Source organism: Geotrypetes seraphini, chromosome 3 (genome assembly GCF_902459505.1).
Source record: "Geotrypetes seraphini chromosome 3, aGeoSer1.1, whole genome shotgun sequence".
NCBI lineage: Eukaryota > Metazoa > Chordata > Amphibia > Gymnophiona > Dermophiidae > Geotrypetes > Geotrypetes seraphini.
In genome coordinates this window covers 329360724-329384810 of record NC_047086.1, presented here as the reverse complement: position 1 = coordinate 329384810, position 24087 = coordinate 329360724, and the positions used below count along the sequence as shown (strand labels likewise).

Below are 24087 nucleotides of genomic sequence, written 5' to 3'. Positions count from 1 at the left end.
TCTAGCTTCGGCCTATGAAGAAGCCACACTCCTGGTAGAATGTGCCTTGACGGAAACAGGGGAATGTTTCCCAGAAAGAATGTAGGCTGACGAAATGACCCTATGGATCCATCTGGAAATTGTGGCCTTAGAAGTGGAAGTGCCCCGCTTAACTGAATGAGTCAGCACAAACAAATGGTCAGAGAGACAAAACTCTCTGGTAACCTCCAAATAACGTAGAAGAACTCTGCACACATCCAGTTTCTTCAACAGGCAATCCTGTGTCTTGGAACCTGTAGACTGAAAAGGCAAACAAATACACTTTCCTACTGGGAAATAGACACAGCATTCAGCCGTAGTGAATAGGATTCTCAGTCATTCTAGCGACTGCGTGAGCATCAGATGGCTCTTCCTGAAGTCAACAATCCAGCCCAGGTCCTCCAGCACCTGCTCTACCGTGAAGCGTCCCTCGGCCAACAAGGGAGCTCTGATCAGCTAGTCTGCCAAGCAAGGGTGAACCTCTATACCCATCTTTCGGAGGTAAGCCACCCTACCACCATCACCTTGGTGAAGGTCCAAGGCACTGTCAGCAGCCCAAAGGGCAGGGCCGAGAACTGGTAATGCTGTTCCAGAACATGAAACCCCAGAAATTTGCGGTGGGCCGGAAAAATGAAAATGTACAATTAAGCCTCTGTGGCACTAGCAGAAGATCTAGACTAGGCCTCCAATCATCTGAGCCTGTCTTTGGCATGAGAAAACAGACAGAGTATCTGCCTGATTCCGAGAGGTCAAGGAACCGGCTCTACAGGCTGAACATCTAGCCAGCACTGAACGGTTGCCTGAACTCTGAGCGCTAAATCTGGGCACCTCAAAGGAGAATCCACGAAACAATCTGACAGACCTGGCAAATTTGAGCATGTAGCCTAACCGAAAATTATGCAAGACCCACTGGATTGATGTGAGTTGCATCTAGGCAGGCCCCCTATCTGCAGAGGGGCATTCCTCGGCCTGTCGGCCTCATGGCTTTCTAGCAGGAAGCGCAAATTTAGAGGTGGAAGGCTGGGGACGCCTTCAGCCATCATACCATCGTCAGCAGCTCTGTGAAAATCTCTGCAATGTGGCAGAAACATACGATCTGGAGCAATGTAAGCCACGAAAATGAGAATAACCAGAACCCCAAAAGGGTTTGGGTCCACGATCAGGCATGGGCTTAGGACAAAGGTCCAGCACAGAATCCATGAGACCATCCAGGCCTTTGCCAAGCAACAAGTGCTCCTTAAAAGGCAGCCTAGCTAATATTGCCTTTAAAGTGGAATCACCAGTCCACTATCTGACCAAGAGCAATTGGAAAGCCAAGAGCGAGTACGCTGACAATTTTGTTAAAGCTCTCAAGATGTCCTAGAAGGCATCCGCCAAATAATCCAGTCCAGCCATAAGAAGCTGAGGAGGGGAAACCACTGCTGCACTCTCCAGTGTGTGCCGCCAAGAGAGACAGGCGCATGCCACAAAGATGTCACTGAAGCACCTTTGATACCTAAAGTAGCTGCATCAAAAGGTTTCCCGAGGACCACAGGCACACAGTGGTCTTGCATATCCTTCAACACCATACCATCCCCACTGGAGAGGGGGGTGTGCTTGGACACCTGCACCACCAAAGAAGCCACTTGGGCTGACCCAAACGCTGCAGATACTCCTATGCAAGAAGGAAACAAGCATGACAAAGCCCCATAAATTCAGAGCATCCGAATCAAACTGCTCCAAGACCAGAACACCTATATCCAGATGTCAGCACACAGCACAAAGCCAGGAGGTAGAAGTAGACGGGGAAGGATGAGGGACGAAGTTCAATTCCTGCAAAAACTCATCAGTAAGGTCCGGCAGAGCTGAAAACTGAAATAAACTCAGTACCGTAATATCCACATCAGGATCCAAGATCCCTGAAAAGTGCTTCATTAAGTAGAAAACAATGTCCAGCTAGGAATTAAAAAAAATGTTTGTAAGTAGTCAAAACCAAAGAAAGAGTCATACCTGACCCAACTATAAACTACCAGCCTAATGTCTGTGGAACGTACGTAGTGGGCGTGGCCAAGGCGGTTAGCCGGTGTCCAATCAACTGTGGTATTACTGCCTTGTGCTATCAGTGACCGAGTGTCATGGCGGCCCACAGGGTCTGGAGGAGAGGAGTGTTGGAGAGCAGTCGTTTAAGGTCGCTTTTATTACCTCTAATTATTGGACATCGTGCCATTATGGGCCGGTTTGTACCTGAATTGCTGAGTCGTTTGCTGCACGGAGACTCGGCTTCTAACGGTAGTGCTATGGCCGGTAACAGGGTTTGCCTGAACGTGGACAACAGGTACAGAGGCGACTTTTCATTTTAAGCCTTTGCTACATAAAGCCAATATTCTTTACCCTCAGAGAAAGGATGTGGAAGTCGAAGGCTTCTGTTCCTCTGGCTCCCCAATGAAGACGTTTAAACTGCTAGTCAGGCTCTCAAAACTGATGATGTGATAGCACAATAATTATTTTTATAACTTGTTTCTTTTATCCTATGAATCTTTGTGGAGAAAAAAAATCGTATCTTTAAGTTTTGAAGATCAAGGGATGTAAGTGCTTGCAATGAGATTAAAATCGAAGTTGATTGAACTCATTAGATTGGAATGCTTAAAATTAAAGAGCTAAGGGCTCCTTTTACCAAGCCGCGCTAGCGGGGTTAACACACGTGACATTTCATCACGTGTTAACCCCTGTGCTGGCCTAAAAACTACCGCCTGCTCAAGGGAGGCGTTAGCAGCTAGTGCGGGCGGCGGTTTGGCATGCAGTATTATGTGCGTTAAACCGCTAGCGTGGCTTGATAAAAGGAGCCCTAAGTGTATATATTTTATATAAAATGTCAATGGTTCACAAGTATTAGGCTGCCTTGCCTGGTCTTATTGTCCTGTCTCTTTCATTATGTGACTTGTCTTCACTAGAGTGTAAATCTAAAGGAATAGGAACTGTTATTCTTTGCTCATAACAGCCCTGTGTACATCTGGTATGTGCTATACATAACATGGGGCTCTTTATCAAGCCACGCTAGCAGGGTTAACGCACGCATCCCCGATGGCCTAAAAACTACCGCCTGATCAAGGGAGGCATCAGCGGCTAGTGCGGCCGGCGGTTCAGCGCGGCTTGATAAAAGGAGCCCATGGTGATTATGATAATATAAATATAAATATATATATATATATATATATATATATATAAATATTCTACCTAAATCCAGCAGATAAAGCAGTATTAATTGTTGTCTTGTTTGTTCAACAGAAAATTGGAAATATCATCTGGGAAGCTAGCAAGATTTGCTGATGGATGTGCAGTTGTGCAGGTAATGGATTTGTCATCTATTAGAGGGAAATAATGCTGCCCCCCCAAAAAAAAATAAAAGTGTTTAGTTAAAGAATGGCATAATATATATTACCTTCTTTCTCTTTTCTCTCCAATTTAATTTCCCTATCACTTAGTCTCCCTCTCTCCCTTTTCCTCTCCTCTTCCTCATGTTCTTTATTCAGCCTGCATGAGTCCCACAATAGGAAAAAGCATCAGAGTTGTCCCTGGTGGTGGTGTAATCTCTTCCTCTCCCCACCATCCTCCTCTGGTCCAGCACCTCTCTTATCCTCACCTGCTGCCCCTCCCTTAGCCATGCAGCAGCAGCAATAAAACAGTAAGAAAATGTGGCACCTTTGAGCCATGCATGTCCTGAAAACCTGCTGCATCCACCCCTCTGATGCAGACATTTTCTTCTGAGGGAAGTAACATAGCTTTCAGTGCATTCACAGACCCAAAAGCCTCATTATTATTGTTTTGTTGCCATTGCTACACATCTAGTGTAAAAGCAGCGAAAAGGGGGAGGGGAGGAGGTGGATCCAAGGATCTTTTACACTTGGGGTTGGTGGTGCTGGACTGTTTGAGCATGGAGAGGAAGGGATGTGGAATATAGTGAAAGACTGAGAAATAAGATGTAGCTTTCAGTCTCTTTCCTTCCTAGCAAATAGATGAAATAAAAATTGAGGAAATTGAGTACTGGATGGAAAGAAAAGGGAGTATAAAAGCAAAATGTAAATGGAAGAGCACTGAAAGGCAATAATCCATCTATGAGATGAATATAGGGGAGAAAATGGAAATAGGACTAAAAAAAAGAAATATCAAAAGGACAGGAGACTTCTGGAAAGAGCTGTAAATGGCCACTGGACTATCTCTCCTGTAGCTCTAGATCTCAGCTAAATTCTCTTATAATGCGTCCAGAACCTGCTGTCTCACTTTGCCAGTCTGAAATATACTATTCTTGTTAATAAATGTCCCACATTTGATCAAGTCCTCCTTCCCAGCTTAAGTTTTGGGTTCTTGTTTATGGGATTCATTTGTTTTCAGCGTTTTGATATAGTTGTGTAAACTTACATTTAACATCAGTGATGATGTAGCTCTGAGAGACATAATAAAAGAACAAGAGAGCATTCAGAAAAGTTGAAATGGGACAGATTCAAAACGAATGCTAGAAGTTCTTCTTTACCCAATGTGTGGTGGACACCAGGAATCCGATTCCAGAGGATGTAATAGGGCAGAGTACGGTACTAGGGTTCAAGAAAGGATTGGACAATTTCCTGCTGGAAAAGGGGATAGAGGGGTATAGATAGAGGATTACTGCACAGGTCCTGGACCTGTTGGGCCGCCGCGTGAGCAGACTGCTTGGCACGATGGACCTCAGGTCTGACCCAGCGGAGGCATTGCTTATGTTCTTATGAAGATATGTATATGCATGAGAGAAGATCTCTGTCATGCATATTCATTGTGAAAATCCAACTGTCCAGATAGTCCCTGGGCTGAAACCTACTGCTTTAAAGGATTGGAGAAAGGCTAATTTGGTCTTTCTTCTCAAAAGCAAATCAGAACAGGAGGGAAATTGTAAGCTAATAAGCCTAAACTAAAACTTAAATTTATAGATTGCCCTGAACCTTGAACAAGGTAATGATGGTAGTGGCGGCTCATCTGAGGAAGATGGGGTTGCAGGTTCACCCTTATCTAGACGACTGGCTGCTCAGCACCCCTCCTTGTCAGAGGGGCGACGCTTGGTGGGGCAGGTTCTCCAGGTAATGGAAGACCTGGGCTGGATTTTCAACTACAGGAAGAGTCATCTGATGCCTACGTAGTCACTGGAATACCTGGTAGTTCTTTTCGATACTGCAGCGGGCCGTGTTTACCTTCTGCAGGCTAACAGGCAAAAGTTGTATGCTTAGATTACAGCTCTTTTGAAGAAGTCTGCTCCTGCGGCGTGGGACTTCTACAGGTTCTGGGATCCATGGTGGCCATGCTGGATGTCGTCCTTTGGGCGAGAGCGCACATGCGTCCCCTTCATCATGCCTTGCCTTCCCGCTAGGCATCCCATAGGGATGCTTTGCAGATGTGTCTGCCATGGACTTTGGAGGCCCGAGCAAGCATGAACTGGTGGCTTTGTCCTCAATCGCTCTGCAAGTGTGTTCCATTGCACATTGCCTCCTGGACTATGGTGACTATAGATGCCAGCCTTTGGGGCTGGGAGTGCACTGCAATTGTCATCCTCTTCAGGGATGTTGGACTCCTCAGAAAAGGTGATCAATCAACATCTGAAGCTCAGGGCCATTCATCTCACCCTGAGAACATTGCAAGTGCCCCTGGAGGGACAGGCAGTTTGGGTCTTCTCCGACAATGTGACGGCTGTGGCCTATGTCATTCAGCAGGGAGGGACTAAGAACTCTCCCTTGGCTCTGGAAGCCCACCTGCTTTTCCTTTGGGTGGAACATCATCTATGTTGCTGGAATGGACAACGTTCAAGTGGATTTTTTCAGCTACAGACTCTGGATCTGGGTGAGAGGGGGGTCCTCTCACGGAGGAGTTCCAGACAATTGTGCGGTGCTGGGGGCAGCCCAGCTTCGACCTCATGGCCACAGCAAGGAACAAGAAAGCACAGCACTTCATCAGTCGCAGATCTTAGCCCAGAAGCGAGGGGCTCGATGCTGTAGTGCAACCGTGGCCTCCAGGAGTTCTTCTCTTGCCTTTTCTCCATGGCCAATGATTGGCTAAGTCCTTCGGAGGATTGCAGGTCATCCTGGGCGCGTCATTCTGGTGGTGCTTGATTGGCCTCAAAGACTGTGGTACCTGGATCTGCTGCAGCTGCGCATGGGAAGCAGTCTCCATCTGGACCTTCTCTGTCGGTCTGGTGGCCATGGAAGATCTGGGTCGCTTTGCGCTTATGGCATGGCTCTTGAGCATGCTGCCCTAGAATATAAAGGATGTTCGGATCTAGTAGTTGATACGCTTCTCAGAGCTAAGAAGTGATCCACAGTGTTGTCTAATGTGCTAAGGCGTGGAGACCTTCCAGCAATTGGCTCTGGTCGCATAGATTCTCGCTTTTGTTCAGGCATGTTTGGATAAAGGCCTCACTGTGGCTTCTCTGCGGCTTCAGGTGGCCGGACTGTCCTGTTTTAGATCCCAGGACAGTCAGTTCTCTTTGGTGTTGCATCCAGATGTTGCTCGATTCTTGAAGGGAGCTCTTTGGGTCCGGCCGCCCGTTAAGAGTCCTTTCCCAGCTTGGGACCTTAATTTGGTGATGTCGGGCCTTGCTGGAACTCCCTTTGAGCCTCTTCGAGATGCCTCTCTTGGATTAACTCTCAAGACTGTTTTTCGTGTTGCCATCAGCTCTGCCCATAGGGTTTACGAACTGAGGCATTGTCTTGTAGACATCCTTTTCTCCGTATTTCGGAGGTGGGGTTTGCGGACAGTTCCTTCCTTTTTGCCGAAGATTATTTTGGCTTTCCGTGTCAATCAGGAAGTGTGTTTACCTGCTTTTCAGCCTACAGGCTCCAGAATTCAGGATCGCCTGCTGAAGAAATTGGACGTGCGCAGGATGCTTCTACGTTATTTGGAGGTCACTAATGAATTTTGAGTCTCTGACCATCTGTTTGTGCTGTTTCATTCTTTTTTTTTTCTCAGATTTTGGGTCAGACTCCCTGAGCCTTGGGCCACAGCCCTTGGCTCAGTGGTTGAGATTTCTCTGAGAAGACTTCCTCCCAGGATCTGAGCCAAAGTCAGACCACTGGTTGAGGTAATAATAATAATAATAGTTTATTCTTATATACCGCCATACCCAGCGAGTTCAAGGCGGTTTACATCGAATTAGATTAGGATCTGCATGGACAGGCAGATTTACAATAATTTGTCAGAATTACAGAATTACAGAATTATTTATCAGAATTACAGAATAACAGAATTACAATTATTTATCAGCTTTAATCGAACTAGACAGAGGAAGAGGGAAGTAGGGAAAAAGGGGAAGGCCTCAAGAGGGAGGCGGAGTGGGGAGGGGGGGAGTTATTGTCAGGGGGGGGGGGACAATTTGGGTCTTGTTTGATGAATAGGTAGGTTTTAAGTAATTTTCTAAAGCCAAGGTAAGTGGGGGCCTCTAGTATCATTTGTGCTAGCCATGGGTTCAGCTTAGCTGCTTGGAAGGCGAAAGTTTTGTCAAGGAATCTTTTGAAGTGACAAAGTTTGAGCGAGGGGAAGGCGAACAACTGAATACGACGGGATTTCTTGTTGGTATGATAGAGGTTGAAGTGGGGGTTGATGTAACTTGGTGAGGAACCATTTACAGCCTTGTAGCAGAAGCATGCGAATTTGAAAAGGACTCTAGACTCGAATGGCAGCCAGTGAAGTTGGTGGTAGAATGGGGTGACGTGTTCCCATTTCTTTAGGCCAAAGATGAGGCGCACGGCAGTATTTTGGATTATTTTTAGTCTCCTGGTTGTTTTCTTCGTGGCGTTAAGGTATATGATGTTGCAATAATCTAGAATGCTGAGGATGGAGGATTGTACAAGAAGGCGGAAGGAAGTGTCATTGAAGTATTTTTTTATGGTGCGAAGTTTCCAAAGAACAGAGAAGCTTTTCCTGACGATGAAGTCGGTGTGATTTTCTAAGGAAAGATTTTTGTCCAGCGTGACTCCCAGGATTTTTAAGGTTGGTTCGAGGGGGAAGGTCATTCCTTTCAGTTGAATTGAAGCTTCTTTGATTTTGTCATTGGGGGTGGCTAGGAAGAATTTAGATTTGTCGGGGTTTAGTTTCAGTCTGAATGATAGCATCCAGAGTTCAATCTGGTTGAGAATGTTTGTAATGTGGTCGAGTATTTCTTGTGAGAAATTGGTTAGTGGGATGGATATTGTGATGTCGTCTGTAGGCTGTTGGTTCCTCCTCAGTGGCTCAGAGCCCCAACCTATAGGCTTTTGCTATATGTGCGGGGCTGCACTGGGGCCTGTGGTGACATGAAGCAGGGGTAAGTTCCCATCTACCTCTGCACCCCCTCCCCTTCCCAAGTTTATTTGATATACTACATTAAAAATGTATAAAAATTGGGAAAAATAATTAATACTTAGACAAATACAAGACAGACTGAGACATAAGGGAAGAGAGGTAGAACTACAATCATTTATAGGAAAGAGGCTCTGGGAAAAAAAACATTAGGGTCTGATTCTATTTCTTCCCTGTTGGTGGAGAACAGAAAGCTGAATCACAGTAGCCTTGCCCAGCCCTGCTCAGGCAGGTGTCAGCCCTGTTATAGGATCTGAGGCAGGCAATTTTGTCTCTTTGGGGGCTGAGAGAGGGCCATGCCTCTGATACTGCATCCTAGGGGCCAACAGGAACTTGTATTATGCCGGTTAAGGGCTGTTCCCTTTAAAACGGGGAGGGGGTATCATTCCATTCAAGTCATCCTTACATGGCAGTCTTGATCATAGCCTGGAGCTTAATTCACTAAGGGTCTCGTCTATTAAACTGCGCTATGAGCGTCGGGAGCAGTGCGGGCCATTCAATGCGGCTCTTTGTGCTAGAAACTGCTAGCGCAGTTTAATAGAAGAGGGAGTAAGGGTCCAGGTAGCAGTATGGATTGATTCAGTGGCAAAGTTGTTAGGGCCTGTATTGCAGCCCAGCTGGATGCAGTGCATGTTTTATTGGTGATTAAATTGATTTGACCCCCACTTTGAGCAATAGTGCCCTTATAGGATCTTGGTTTTTGATGGTGTTGACCCTTGCCGGGCACTCCTTTTAAATCCCTTAAGTGTGCCTTCTCCAGTATGAGCTGGCATCAACTAGGTAATTGACATTCTTTTTTATGGCTCAGTCATAGTGAACAAACTTTCCTGTCCACTAAGAGAATTCTCCTATCTAAATTTTGATAGCCCTTGAACACATTTATTTTCTCAGGTGTTCTTGGACTCATTGCCCCTTAAGGCGAGTGTGTGTGTGTGAGGTGGGAGCACATAACAGCTCTCTGGTCTGTTTAGCTTTTTCTAATTTTGCTTTATCTTCTGTGCTATAATTTGGATGAAGTTCTTTGAAAATTTGTTTTTCATATGCTGCTGTCAGTTTGTGATATATCAGATAAAATGCTCTTAAAGAGGTTTTCCCTGTGGTTGTCTGGCCAGAAGGATTTCAGAACTGCAGGTGCTGTCTTGCAGGATCTTATTTGTGCATTCTTATATTTTGTCAAGATATTATATCTTGGGGAAAGTGTAGTTATTATTGAGTATTCTTGGGATAAAGATTTTGGTATTTTGGATTTTGTTCTCATATTTTGTTGCATACTGTTCCCTTCTTTCTGGCAAAGGTATTTTTTTTTCATTTGAACCATATGGTATTTCTTACTACCTTTCAGAGTTCCTTAATGTTGGAAACATAGTGGAACTTTTATGAACTGGATGTTAGTGCTACCTGGGAGATTACTAATGCTTTTTGGATATTGGATCTTTTTTGTCCTTTTTTATGGTCCTTGCAAAGGACATGTAGATCTAGGTCTTTGAATGCATAGTGGATTAAGTAGATTATTGAGTTAGCCTATATTCTTCAGAGAAAACAAAATGGTTCCTCAGGCTGTGTCCTAGGCTGAAGCAGGAGCTGTTGCCTAGAAAGACACTTGCAGGGCTGCAGCATGGTCCTCCTGTTCCCTTGTTTCAGACCATAAGCTTGATGTTTGGGCTAGGCGATACAGTACCTTTGGTAGGACAGTCCTGGAATATATTGCCTTTCCACCCTGTGCAATAAAAGCTCTTGTACTTTTCATAGATCTTAACATCCTGTTAGTTTAGGCAAGTAAAATTTATTCTTAATTTCTTTTCCTTGAGTCTTGCTAGACAAGACTTGGTTCTTCTCTGGAAGACTGAGGGATTCTGTAGATTTTTGAGTCCTAGGTCTGCTGTCTGTCTGTATATAGTCAGTTCTGCAAAGGTAGCCCTATGAGGCCTCTATTCTAGGTTGTTTGGTTCTCTTGTGTTTTTCCTCCCTATTAAAATGGTTGGTGGTCTTTGTCATAAGGCATTTTGGTCTTTCTGCCTGAGTTTGGCTTTAGCATACTGGAATGTTCCTTGGCTGCACCACTTGTTAGACTGATTTCATCAGAATTTTCAAGTCTTTGCTTCCACCTGCCAATAGAGGGACATATAATCGTACATCTGGACTGGCTTAGCAGGAGTCAAGGAAAGGAAATTTAACAAGTAATAACAAATTCCTATTTATATCTTCACATCATTCCAGATTGCTTTGTCAGGCACCTGTACCAGCCAACGGAGCCTGTGTAGTCCTTAGGGTGTCAGTGTTTTTCAGTCTCTAGTAGATGGTGGACATGTTTAAGTCTGTGTGGTCTGGACTAGCTTGGTAGGCTCAGGGGTCTGGTATCCATCCATTATTTTATTTAAAAGAAAAAAACTTGTGGCACAAAAGAGGAGTGGAACTTGGGTGTGATAGTGTATAATGATCTTAAAGCCAAACAGTTGAAAAGAAGATAGCGAAAGCTAGAAGGATGCTTGGGAACATAGGGAGAAAAATGGCCATTAGGAAGAGGTAATGATGCCCCTTTATAAGACTGATGAGACCTAATTTAGAATATTGTATACAGTTCTGAAGACTGCACCTTCAAAAAGATGTAAACAGGATAGAGTTGGTTCAGAGGAAGGCTATTAAAATGGTTGGTGGTCTTTGTCATAAGGCATATGGGAACAGACTCAAAGATCTCAATATGTATACTCTAGAGGAAAGGCAGGAGAGGGGCAATATGATAGACATTTAAGTATCTGCATGGCATAAATACACATGAAGCAAGTCTCTCTTTCATTTAAAGAAGCTGCAGAGTGAGAGGGCATGGGATGAAGTTAAGAGGCAATAGATTCAGGAGTAATCTAAGGAAATACCTTTTTACTGAAAAGGTGGTAGATGCATGGAATAATCTACCGGTAGAGGTGGTAGAGACAAAGATTGTGTCTGAATTCAAGAAAGCGTGGGACAGGCATGTGGGATCTCATGGGGAGAGGGAGAGATGAGGCTGCAAATGGATAGGCTGGATGAACCATTTGGCCTTTATCTGTCATGTTTCTATGCAGATATCGGTCTACCTTCTCAACCCCTTCCCCCATTTCAGCCTACATAGTACTCATTTTCTTCTAATGCATGCTTGACATAAAAATGAATTCAGCACACTTTACCATATTCCCTACACTGTTAATTTTGTATTAAGTGTTCTAATATTTATGGGTTTCTTTTTTTCCCTACACAGTTAGAAGATACATCAGTGATGGTAACAGCAGTGAGCAAAACAAAGCCCTCACCATCTCGGTTTATGCCTTTAGTGGTAAGTACACACTGTGCAATATATTCCTTCTAAGCATATACATTTAAAATGCTGCTTTAATACTAGGATTAGTTTTAATGTAAAATGCATAGGTCTTTCTCTTGCTACCTTTTAGAGTTCCTTAACGTTGGAACTGTAGTGGACATTTCATGAACTGGGCATTAGAATAGGTTAAAAATCCAGGCATAAGCCGAATCTTTAAAAATTTACTAGATCAGTGTTTCTCAATACTGAGGACTGGAGAAGGATGTGGTCCCTCTACACAAAGGTGGAAGAAGTAGGAAATTACAGGCCAGTCAGTCTGACTTCTGTGGTAAACAAATTAATGTAAACACTTTTGAAACAGAATGGTAAAGTTTCTGGAATCCGGTGAGTTACAGGACCGGAGGCAACATGGATTCACTAGATGTAGGTCTTGTCGGACAAATCTGATCAATTTTTTTGACTAAGTGATTAGAGAATTGGGTAGAGGGAGTGTGCTAGATGTAGTGTATTTAGATTTTAGCAAATCCACATAGACATCTAATAAACTGAGTGCCTCGGGATAGGCCCACTCTGTGTTCCCCATTTCCCTTCAGCATCTTTTCCTCTCCATCCCCCTACTCCCAGCACCCTTCACGCAGTCCAGGAGCTCCCTCCCACTGGCCAGCCGTGCATCTCCCTCCCTTTCCCTTACCTTCTCTTTGTGGCGAATCTGGCGATTTCTATAAGTCTATGCGCTGTATTACAGCCAGAGCCATGAAGTTGCGTCGCATTGCCTGCTGGAAAAGTCTCCTCCAATGCAACCGGAAACAGGAAGTTGCGTCAGAGGAGATTTTTCCAGGAGGCAACGTGACGCGACTTGAAGGATCCGGCTGTAATACAGTACATAGACTTATAGAAATCGCCAGTTTCGCCACAAAGAGAAGGGGAGGGAGGGAGATGGCCGGCGGGAGAGAGGGAGCTGCCGGACCGCATGCTCGTTCACCGCACATGCTCACCATTCACCGCTCCACAGGGCGGTGAATGGCCTTGTCCCCTATCTCACGGTGACCTTTTTTTTGTCATCGTTTTGGCGGGTTAGCCACAGGTAACAACTACCGTGTCATTCTCTAGGCAGCGTGACCCATCAAAGAACTCAAGGCTGCTTAAGTGAATTGCTGTGCTGGCAAGTACCGAGAGCTGCTGGGAGGGGAGAAAGCCACTGTTGGAGGCTGGGAAGCTGCTGGACAAGGGAAAATAAAGAGACAGCTGCTACTTGACCTGGAGGGAGGGAGAAGGAGAGATGCTGCTGGGAGGGGAGGAGGGAAAGGAAATGGAAGAGAGTTACTGCTGGACAGGGGAAGGAGGGAAGGGAGAAGGAAAAAATGAAGGAAACAGCTGGCAAGGAGATTAGAGGAGGGGAAGGAGTCAGGGTGGAATGGAGAGATCAGATGAGGGAAAGGGGAGAGATAGAAATGAGAAAGTAGAGAGATTGATGCTGGGAAGGGGATCAGGAGAGAAATAAGGAGAGAGGGACAAAGATGCTAGATCTGATGTAGGAGAGATAAAAATGAAGAGAGCAGTAAAGCTGGAATGAATCATGTAAAAAGGAGAGAGGTGGCGCAAGCTGGATGGAAAGGGGAGAGGGGATAGAAAGATAGCAGATACCATATGGAAGGGGAAGAGGGCAGACAGTGGATGGAAGGGGCAGATCCTGGATTGAAGAGACAGAGAGGGCAGACGCTATATATCCTGCTAGAGCTGGTGTTAGACATAACTGGGGACTGAAAAGTCCAGGCAGTGCTTCTTTAGCTTCCTGCTGGGCTCACAATCTATCTAACGTACCTGAGGCTATGGAAGACTGAGTGACTTGCCCAGGGTCACAAGGGTCACAAGTTCTAGTACTTGATCAAATCACAAATATCTCTCTCTCTCGCCTATCACTTCCTCTTTCTGTGATCTTTTGTAGTTTATGAAAGCTAACCTCTTATTCCTTACCTTCTCACTACTACTTTTGAGAACCAGCCCTTGCAATAACTCCTTTCAGTTTTGCCCACTACATTTCTAATCCCATCCAGACAACAATTCCTTGACGTAATCTTCCCCCCAAAGTTGTTGTTTTTTTTTAAAGTCTAGAACCTTTACTTTTGAATGAGCCTTCTCCATACCTGTCTTAATATTAAACTGTACCATGCAGTGATCACTCATGCCAGATGATCACCAATTGTAACATCAGAAACATTTTATAAGTTTAGTAACGATTTTGTGCTGGCAAGATATAATTATGAAAAAGGAGAGACTATCATAACAAACTTTGGGGCTCATTTTTATAAGTGAACCATTTTAAGAAGAGATAATAAATAATAAAATGGTGACAAAAGAAAGTAGTTTCAGTATTAGGATTTATTTACTGCTGTTTTGAAGGAATTCATTCAAAGCGGTGTACAGCCAGAATATATCAAACCTAAGCAATAGACAATTATACAAGTAAAAATGTTCAAAGTATGGCATTGTATGCTACATTACAGCATCATCACAGTATGCAATAAAATAGTTTAATGGACAGCAAAGGGTAATGTTGAAACTTGTCATGGAGACCTTGGAATATGAGGAACGACTTAAGAGACTGGGATTGTTCTCCCTTGAGAAGAGGAGACTGCGAGGGGATATGATCGAGACTTTCAAAATACTGAAAGGAATTGACAAAATAGAGCAGGAAAAAAAGTTATTTACAATGTCCAATGTGACATGGACAAGAGGACATGGACTGAAGCTAAGGGGGGACAAATTCAGGACGTTCTGCTTCACACAATGAGTGGTGGACACCTGGAATGCTCTCCCAGAAGAGGTAATTGCGGAATCCACCGTTCTGAGATTTAAGGGTAAGTTAGATGTACATCTCCTTATGAGTGGCATAAAGTGACATAGGTAAGGGTAAGCTAGATGCACATCTCCTTATGAGAAGCTTAGAGTGATATGGGGACTAAAACTATGCCATGCTACACCTGGTGGGGCCTCCGCTTGTGCAGATCGCCGGTCTTGATGGACCTAGGGTCTGTTCCGGAGATGGCACTTCTTATGTTCTTATGTCTACTTGAACAGGAAGAGGAAGACAGAACTGAATAAATGATGGTATTTCAAGAAGTTGTTTAAAATTTAAATGACCTTTATAATGACTATAAAAATGAAGGAATTGGAGCTAGAGAGAAACTCCAATTTAAATAGAAGGAATGTGGAGACCCAAAGAGTTCTGAGGCATAGAACTGGCACATGGCTAGAACAGAGCCAGTAAATCCCAGAGATGAAAGTATACGCATATGGCTGATGGCACTAATAGCAGGAATGGTCCAGGAAAATGAGTTTAAAGACACCAGGCTTTGGTTGAGGAGTCAGAAACAAAACAATTTAGAATCATAACTGCACAGGAAAGATTGACAGGGGATGGCATGGATGTGAAGGTCTATTCCTGGGATTAGTGGTGGGGAGGGGTCCATCTATCATTCAATTAAAATTTTTTAACCTCATCATTAAACCGTAATTCACTTGTGCTTTTAGGTTGATTATCGTCAGAAAGCTGCTGCAGCAGGAAGGATTCCAACCAACTATCTCAGAAGAGAACTTGGGTCTACTGACAAGGAAATTTTGACAAGCAGAATGATAGGTACAACAGAAGTGTTGCCAAGTATGCAAGATTTGAGATGTATGGCTATTGTGTAATACTTAACCTTTTTGTCTTGCTGTATATGCCTGGAAAAAAACTTAAATTGCTAAGAATGCTGTATCTGAGATTTATATGTAGCATGGACCAAAGACTATTTTTATGAACACAGGGTTGTCTTGAGAAGGTTAAAATATACCAGAAACTTGCCAGTTGGAGAGAAATTATCAATACTCTGACATGATTCCATCTGATGGTGTTTCTCCTTGCCTGCCTGCTTACTGCAGGGAGAAACACAGGCCTGGCTGTGAAGTTAAAGCAGCTTATCAAACAGACAATGACTCAGTGCATCTGCAGAGGGCCCATGGTGGTCCCATCACCTCCCATGTGGGGGTTTTTTTTTCCCCCAAGAAGAAGCCTGAAGAGAGAGGACTGGGCCTTGGTATTATTGTAAGCATGCTGTTGTTCTTACTTCTTTTCCCTTTCAGTCTGCAGTGGCTGTTCTGCCTGTAAGCAACCAGACAGAAATTCCCCCTTCCACCCTGTACATCTCACTTTGGCAAAGATAAAGTAGTTAGGAAGTGGATGTATGAAGCCCAGTAGCAAGACTAGGTGGTTCTTTGACACTTAGTTTGTCTGAATACTAGAAAAATAAAAATCTATGATTTGGTTAGCTGTTAAATAAAATTTACAAATTTAGGGCCCCTTTTACAAAGCCACGGTAGCAATGCTGCTGTGGTAAATACACTGAAGCCCATTCAATTCCTATGGGCTTTGGTACATTTACCGCAGCAGCATTTCTACTGCAGCTTAGTAAAAGAGTTCTTTAAGTAGAATGGAGCCAAAAGCAATACTTATAAGATTCCTCATCTGTTTCAACTTCTGTATGCAGCCCTTTGAGTGGCCAGCTTTCAACTCATACACAGCTAGCATGTATTATGGGGTCTTGCAGCTAATAAATCTATCCATTTTTATTCCAGGTGATTCTTTTTGGATATATGCATCAGTGATTTGGTTCTTATCTTTATCCTGTTGACTGAATGCTGTGGCTGCTAGGCTATCCTGATTAAGCCCATGAATGTGTATGGCACATATTAGCATAAATTGTTATATTCTCATGTCTTCAGGTGCAGAGTCACTTCCAGGAAAGTCTGAGACTGTTTAAGTAATTTGCCCTTTCTTGAAGTCTCTGCTTTTGTTAACCGCATAGAACTTAACGGTTATGCAGTCTAGAAATTGATTTTGTTATGTTTTGTTATTTAATTGAAATTAACTCTTATTTCTTTAAAAATTCTCTGTTTCTTGAGACACACTATACAAAGTAGGAACAATAAGATTAATTCAGAATTGGTGGGTGAAATAGTAAGTGAACACCAACACTTAGTTTCCCTTTGCACTTATTGACTAATTAATATCAAGTGCTTAGTTGCTGCCAAATTATTTAAACAGCCAACATAAGTAAACTTGCTGGGATGGAGTCCTTGGGCTCTCCTTATGTGGATTCTTTCCAGGATTGCACAAATGTAGCGCTTTTCGGCATGTGGCACAGCCGGGGGGCTGCAGTATCCAGCTTAGCCTCTCCCCCTGCTGAAACAGATGACCAAACGCTCAGCTAGCCTGGCGGGGTGGCCATCGTAGTTTTCAAGGCGTGGTAAGGCTGGTAATTCTGTCTGCCAGGCTGTGGACCCTAAGCAGCCTCAGAAACGTTCAGTTTAGCACCTTAGTGTGACCTATGCACCAAGAGCTGGCCACCTTTTCAGAATTTTTTCGCTCTGGATTTCGGACCAATGTATTCTACCCCTGCGCAGTCCCAATCCACCTACATGACATCATTCAGTGGTGTTGCTCCTTTGGACACATCCTAAATTCACCCTGCCACTATGCTTACGCTGCCTGATCCTGATCTGGAGGATCCGAATGTGGATGATTTGCTTGCTGACCCCTTATTCACAGGTGCAGCGCTTCCCAGGGCGAGAGATCAGAGACTGTTTGCTGTATCTGTGGAAAAACTCAGACAAGACTGCACCTGTTTGAGTCTATGGCTTTGCCAGACATTCTTTCTGAATCTTTACAGGAGGTCCTTTTGGTCACTCAGCAGCTTTGTCCTGGCTTTGTGGTGTGTGCTGACAATCTGCTACCTTCCCCTGGCATCCTGATATGTGTGTTCTGGTCTCAGAGCAGTTTGACTCTCCAGAGAGTGCTCTGCCTAATATTATCCCCAACCTGGTGCCTTCTAAATAAAGCTAGATTGGTCCAAATGTATCAATCCAGTTAGCACCTTGCCCAGTCAAATAGCCAAAACTTTAGCTATGATCTTGGCATCTACATTTAAGAGAGATATCGGTCGATAACTCCATGGCCAGTTAGTTCTTATCTGGCTTTAAAATCACAGCTTCCCCCATTGATTTAGGCAAAGGTCTACCCTCTTGCACCCCATTCGCCATCCACACTAACCAAGATGCCAGAGGATTCTGTAATTGTAAAATTTATTGGACTATCCATCTAGTGCCGGGGCTTTCTCGATTTCAAATTCTCCATAACCCCCCACAATCTCCCGTGCTAGGAGAGGCTCATTTAATTCCCTCATCATCTGAGATAAACTCAGAATATTCAATGGCTGTAAAAACCAGTCTGTGCTCTGTGTCCACCTCTTTAATTGGAATATAAAGTTCTATATAATATTTGAGAAAAGTTTAGCCAATAGTAGCATCAATGCAATGCTCAGCCCTCTTAGAGTTTCTAATTGTAGTAATAGATGTTCTAGCTTGTTTAATTTTAATAAATCTAGCCAACATGGAACTAAAGCCCTATTACTGTACTCATATATTGCCAGTTTAAGCCTAGCTCTCAAAAAATCCAGCTCTTCCATTTGAAGAATATGTAATTCACACTTTTTTAAGCTGCTCATAAACAAGGAGATCCTGGTTTCTCTTATGAATACTTTCTAATGCCACCAAATGCTCCTTTTTTTTTCCTGTTCCTTTTTTCTGCACTTCCCATTTAATCAATATCCCCCGAACAACTACCTTTAGGGCATTCTATAAAAGTGCATCAGAAACAGTCCCATTGTCATGCCGGAGATAAGAATTTATTGTAGAATGAACTTCTTTTACAACATGGGGATTGAGGGATACAGATAAGGGTAGATAAGAGTATGGAAAGAGTATAGATAAAAACAAGAGGGCTATAGGGCTAAATCAAGATAACATGACAGGTCATGGACCTGATGGGCCGCCGCGGGTGCGGACTGCTGGGCACGATGGACCTCTGGTCTGACCCAGCGGAAGCAAATTCTTATGTTCTTATGGGTATCCCCCAAGAGGGACTCATTAAGTCTCCAATAATGTGTTCCTTTTTCCCCCATAACCCCTTCACAAGTAATCCACACAGGGGAGTGGTCTAAAATCTGCATGACCCCAGTTTCAGCCCGTTTTATCGTCCTCCATAAATTCCTATGAAGCCATATACCATCTATGCGGCTATATGTCTGCTGTGCATGGGAGTAATGTGTACAGTTTTTGTGTGAGCCATGTAACTTAGTAACATAGTAGATGACGGCAGATAAAGACCCGAATGATCCATCCAGTCTGCCCAACCTGATTCAATTTAAATTTTTTAATTTTTTCTTCTTAGCTTTACCCAGTACTGTGCTTGGGTTCCAACTGCCGAAATCTCTGTTAAGACTTACTCCAGCCCATCTACACCCTCCCAGCCATTGAAGACCTCCCCAGCCCATCCTCCACCAAACGACCATATACAGACACAGACTGTGCAAGTCTGCCCAGTACTGGCCTTAGTTCAATATTTAATCTTATTTTCTGATTCTAGATCCTTTGTGTTCATGCCACGCTTCTTTGAACTCAGTAATCTCCAGCAATCCACTAATCCAAGTGTCTGCATTAGTCAGCAAGGCTCTCCTGTGTCGTCTAGATCACAGTTCTTCAACCGCCGGTCCGCAAAAAAATCTTGCCGGTCCGCAAAGGATTCAGGACCCCGCCGCAGCAAAAGGTGCCGGCGTCAGCTGACGTGCAACTTCTTGTTGCCATCGCTATGCCGGCACTCCTGCCTGCCACCACCGACTCCTGCCGCGTATGTCTCAGCACCCCAGAAAAGCAGCGGCAGGTCTGTGTGCTTTTAATTTCGGCACACAGCTGCCCCTAGGCAGTATTTTAGCGCGGTTTCATGAGGCAGCCTCGGAGCCTTTGGTAGGCCGGCCCACATCGCATCATCAAAGTGGGCCGACCTACCAAAGGCCCCGAGGCTGCCTCATGAAACCGCGCTAAAATACTGCTTAGGGGCAGCTGTGTGCCGAAGTTAAAAGCACACAGAGCTGCCGCTAGCCTACATAGAGGAAACATTTGCTGGAGAGGGAAGGGAGTAGAGGTGCTCCTGGACAAGGGAGGGGAAGGGGCTACTGCTGGCAGGGGAGAAGGGAAAGGGAAGGGATGAGAATTACTGTTGGATATGGGGAGGAGGAAAGGGAGAAGGGGTACTCCTGGACAAGGGAGGGGAAGGGGCTACTGCTGGCAGGGAGAAGGGAAACGGAAGGGATGAGAATTACTGTTGGATAAGGGGAGGAGGAAAGGGAGAAGAGGTACTCCTGGACAAGGGAGGGGAAGGGGCTACTGCTGGCAGGGGAGAAGGGAAAGGGAAGGGACAATAATTACTGTTGGATAAGGGGAGGAGGAAAGGGAGAAGGGGTATTCCTGGATAAGGGAGGGGAAGGGGCTACTGCTGACAGGGGAGAAGAGGAAGGGAAGAGAGTTACTGTTGGATAAGGGGTGGAAGAAAGGGAGAAGGTACTGCTGGACAAGGGAGGAGGAACATTGGAAGGAAACAGCTGCAGGGAGATTAGAGGAGGGGAAGGAGTCAGGATGGAATGGAGAGATCAGATGAGGGAAAGGGGAAAGACAGAGGAATGACAAGGTAGAGAGAGATTGATTCTGGGAAGGGGGGTCAGATGAAAAATAAGGAAAGAGGGACAAAGATGCTAGATATGGTGTAGGAGAGAGGGGTATAGAAAGAACGCAGATACCATATGGGAGGGGTAGAGGGCAGACAGTGGATGGAAGAGGCAGATGCTAGATTGAAGAGACAGAGAGCAGACGCTGGATGGAAGAGAGTGAAAAGACGATGAAAGCAGAAACCAGAGATGACAAAAGGATTTAAAAAAATAATTTTATTTCTATCTTGTGATTAGAATAGATCAGATTTAAAATATGTATCCTGCTAGAGCTGATGTTAGACATAACTGGGGAGTGCAAAGCCCAGGCAGTGCGTCTTTAGCTTCCAGCTGGCTTAGGGCTCTCTCTGACCAGGAGGCAGTTGCCCTCCCCCTAACACCATTCCTGCCATGTGTGACTGCAGTATTTTGTTAGCATGATATTTGTGTAGCATTCTGTAATAATTTGGCTTATTCAGTTTTCTTGATAGTAGAGGGGATATATGTGAAGGGGAGGGGAGATGGGGGTTTTGTTGATCCTTGCCCTGTATTATTTATATTTATAAAATGACAATTGTACAGAATATTGTTTCTTTTTATACTTTAATAAAATATGTTCAATATAACTATTTGAGGCTTGTGCGGATGGGATCAGATGGTTAACGGGACCGAGCTCGCGAGGACAGGGTGGCAATGGGGTTTTAAAAAATTTCAGTCTTATTAGTTTGCCGGTCCACGAAATAATTATTTTATTTCCGCTGGTCCATAGGTGTAAAAAGGTTGAAGAACACTGGTCTAGATCAATGGTTCCCAACCCTGGCCTGAAGGACCACCAGGCCAGTCGGGTTTTTGGGATAGCCCTAATGAATATGCATGGAGCAGATTTGCATGCCTGTCACCTCCATTATAGAAACATAGAAACATAGAAATAGATGGCAGATAAGGGCCCACGGCCCATCTAGTCTGCCCACCTTAATGTCCCTCCCCTACCTTTGCCCTGTGAATAGATCCCATGTGCCGATCCCATTTGGCCTTAAAATCAGGCACGCTGCTGGCCTCAATCACCTGTAGTGGAAGACTATTCCAGCGATCAACCACTCTTTCAGTGAAAAAGAATTTCCTGGTGTCACCTCGTAGTTTCCCGCCCCTGATTTTCAACGGATGCCCTCTTGTTGTCGTGGGACCCTTGAAAAAGAAGATATCTTCCTCCGCCTCGATGTGGCCCGTAAGATACTTGAACGTCTCGATCATGTCCCCCCTCTCTCTGCGCTCCTCGAGCGAGTATAGCTGTAATTTGTCAAGCCGTTTTTCGTATGGTAGATCCTTGAGTCCCGAGACCATCCGGGTGGCTATTCTTTGCACCGACTCCAGTCTCAGCACATCCTTGCGATAATGCGGCCTCCAGAATTGCACACAGTATTCCAGGTGGGGCCTCACCATGGATCTATACAATGGCATAATGACTTACGACTGACGAAACCCCTTCGTATGCAGCCCATGATTTGTCTTGCCTTGGACGAAGCCTGCTCCACTTGATTGGCAGACTTCATGTCCTCACTGACGATTACCCCCAAGTCTCGTTCTGCTACCGTTTTTGCTAGGATCTCGCCATTAAGGGTATAAGACTTGCATGGATTCTGGCTGCCCAGGTGCATAACTTTGCATTTTTTGGCATTGAAGTTGAGTTGCCATGTCCTAGACCATCGCTCCAGTAGGAGTAGGTCGTGCATCATGTTGTCGGGCACTGAATCTTCGTCTGTTGTGCATTTGCCCACTACATTATTCAGTTTGGCGTCATCGGCGAATAATGTTATTTTACCTCGAAGCCCTTCTGCCAAGTCTCTTATAAAGATGTTGAATAGGATTGGGCCCAAGACTGAGCCCTGTGGTACTCCACTAATCACCTCCGTCATTTCGGAGGGGGTGCCGTTCACCACCACCCTTTGGAGCCTACCTCCAAGCCAGCTCCCAACCCATTTCGTCAATTTATTACCTAATCCTATAGAACTCATCTTGCTCAGTAACCTGCGGTGTGGTACGCTATCGAATGCTTTGCTAAAGTCCAGGTACACGATGTCCAGGGACTCCCCTATATCCAGCTTCCCCGTTACCCAGTCAAAGAAGCTGATCAGGTTGGATTGGCAGGATCTCCCCTTAGTAAATCCATGTTGTCGGGGATCCCGTAGATTCTCCTCATCCAGGATCTTATCTAATTGGTGTTTGATTAGAGTTTCCATTAGTTTGCTCACTATCGATGTTAGACTCACTGGTCTGTAGTTTGCCGTCTCCATCTTTGAGCCTTTCTTGTGGAGTGGAATGACGTTAGCCGTCCTCCAGTCCAACGGGACGCTGCCTGTACTAAGGGAGAGGTTGAAGAGCGCGGACAGTGGCTCCGCCAAGACATCACTCAGCTCCCTAAGCACCCTGGGGTGCAGGTTGTCTGGCCCCATTGCTTTGTTAACCTTGAGCTTTGACAGCTCACCGTAGACACTGCTGGGCGTAAACTCAAAGTTACTAAATGGGTCAACTGAGCCAACCCTTGTCTGTAGCTGAGGGCTGAGCCCTGGCGCTTCTCGGGTGAAGACTGAGCAGAAGTATTCATTTAATAGTTGGGCTTTTTCCGAATCCTTTTCCACATAGTCTCCGTCTGGTTTCCTAAGACGTACAATCCCGCCTGAGTTTTTTCTTCTATCACTGATATACCTGAAGAAGGATTTATCTCCCTTCTGGATGTTCTTTGCTAGAGACTCCTCCATGAGGAATTTAGCCTCCCTGACTGCTGTTTTGACGGCTTTTGATTTGGCCAGGTAGTCTGCTCTAGAGTCCTGCTTCCCTGATTGTTTGTAAGAGATGAATGCTTTTTTCTTCTCCTTGATCAGGTCTGAGATCTCCACAGTAAACCACTGTGGCTTATTGTTCCTTCGCCGTTTACTTACTGATTTTACATAGCGGTTTGTTGCTTCTTGTATGGTTGCTTTCAAAGTCGACCACATGTCTTCCACGTTATCGGTTTCTTCTTGGCTTTGTAGCGCCTGGTGAACGAAGTCTCCCATTTCTTTGAAATTTGTGTCCTTGAATTTGAGGACTTTGGTTAGTGTAGTAGATTTAGTGAAACCTTTCCTGATATTGAACCATACCATGTTGTGGTCACTGGAGGCCAATGTGTCGCCCACCGAGACCTCTGTGACACTTTCTCCATTGGTAAGTATCAGGTCCAGTATTGCCTGATCCCTTGTCGGTTCCAACACCAGTTGCCTGAGGCTTGCTCCTTTCATAGAGTTTAATAGCCTCCTGCTGCTGCCGGAAGCAGAGGTAAGTGTAACCCAATCCACATCAGGCATGTTGAAGTCACCTAGCAATACTGTGTCCTCACGCAAGGTGATATTTTCTATATCTTCGATTATTTCCATATCCAGGTCATCCTGTTGTCTTGGGGGTCTGTAAATTACGCCAAGATACAAGCATTTGTCCTTCCCTCTGGCCAAATTAACCCAAAGGGATTCCCCAGTATACTGGACATCTGAGATTCTCGTGACCTTAATGTCATCTTTAGTATATAATGCTACACCCCCTCCCTTCCTACCCTCTCTGTCCCGGTGAAGCAAGTTGTAACCCGGTATGACCATGTCCCACCCGTGGGAGTCTGTGAGCCAGGTTTCGGATATCGCCACCACATCCAGGTTGGCATTCCTTATTTCTGTTTCCAATTCCAGGATCTTGTTTCCTAAACTGTGTGCAAATCTCTCTCATGCATATTCATTAGGGCTATCCCAAAAACCCAACTGGCCTGGTGGTCCTCCAGAACAAGGTTGGGAACCACTGGTCTAGATAATATCCCCCACCTCTCCTAGAATGGTAAAGTCTAGCATC

General features: G+C 44.8%; 1 protein-coding gene across 2 annotated transcripts in view; it reads left to right on the top strand.

Moving 5' to 3' along the window:
• Nucleotides 1–2082: 2082 nt before the first annotated feature.
• PNPT1 (polyribonucleotide nucleotidyltransferase 1) overlaps nt 2083–24087 on the top strand; it is a 149201-nt gene continuing 127196 nt past the window's right edge. Inside the window, exons 1-4 of one of the 2 annotated variants that reach the window (XM_033938048.1) lie at nt 2083–2332; nt 3283–3343; nt 11582–11656; nt 15173–15299. In XM_033938048.1, coding sequence (XP_033793939.1) covers nt 2133–2332; nt 3283–3343; nt 11582–11656; nt 15173–15299 — 463 coding nt within the window. In that variant the 5' untranslated portion in view covers nt 2083–2132. The remainder of the gene's footprint in view (nt 2333–3282; nt 3344–11581; nt 11657–15172; nt 15300–24087) is intronic. The other variant, XM_033938049.1, reaches the window with a different exon arrangement.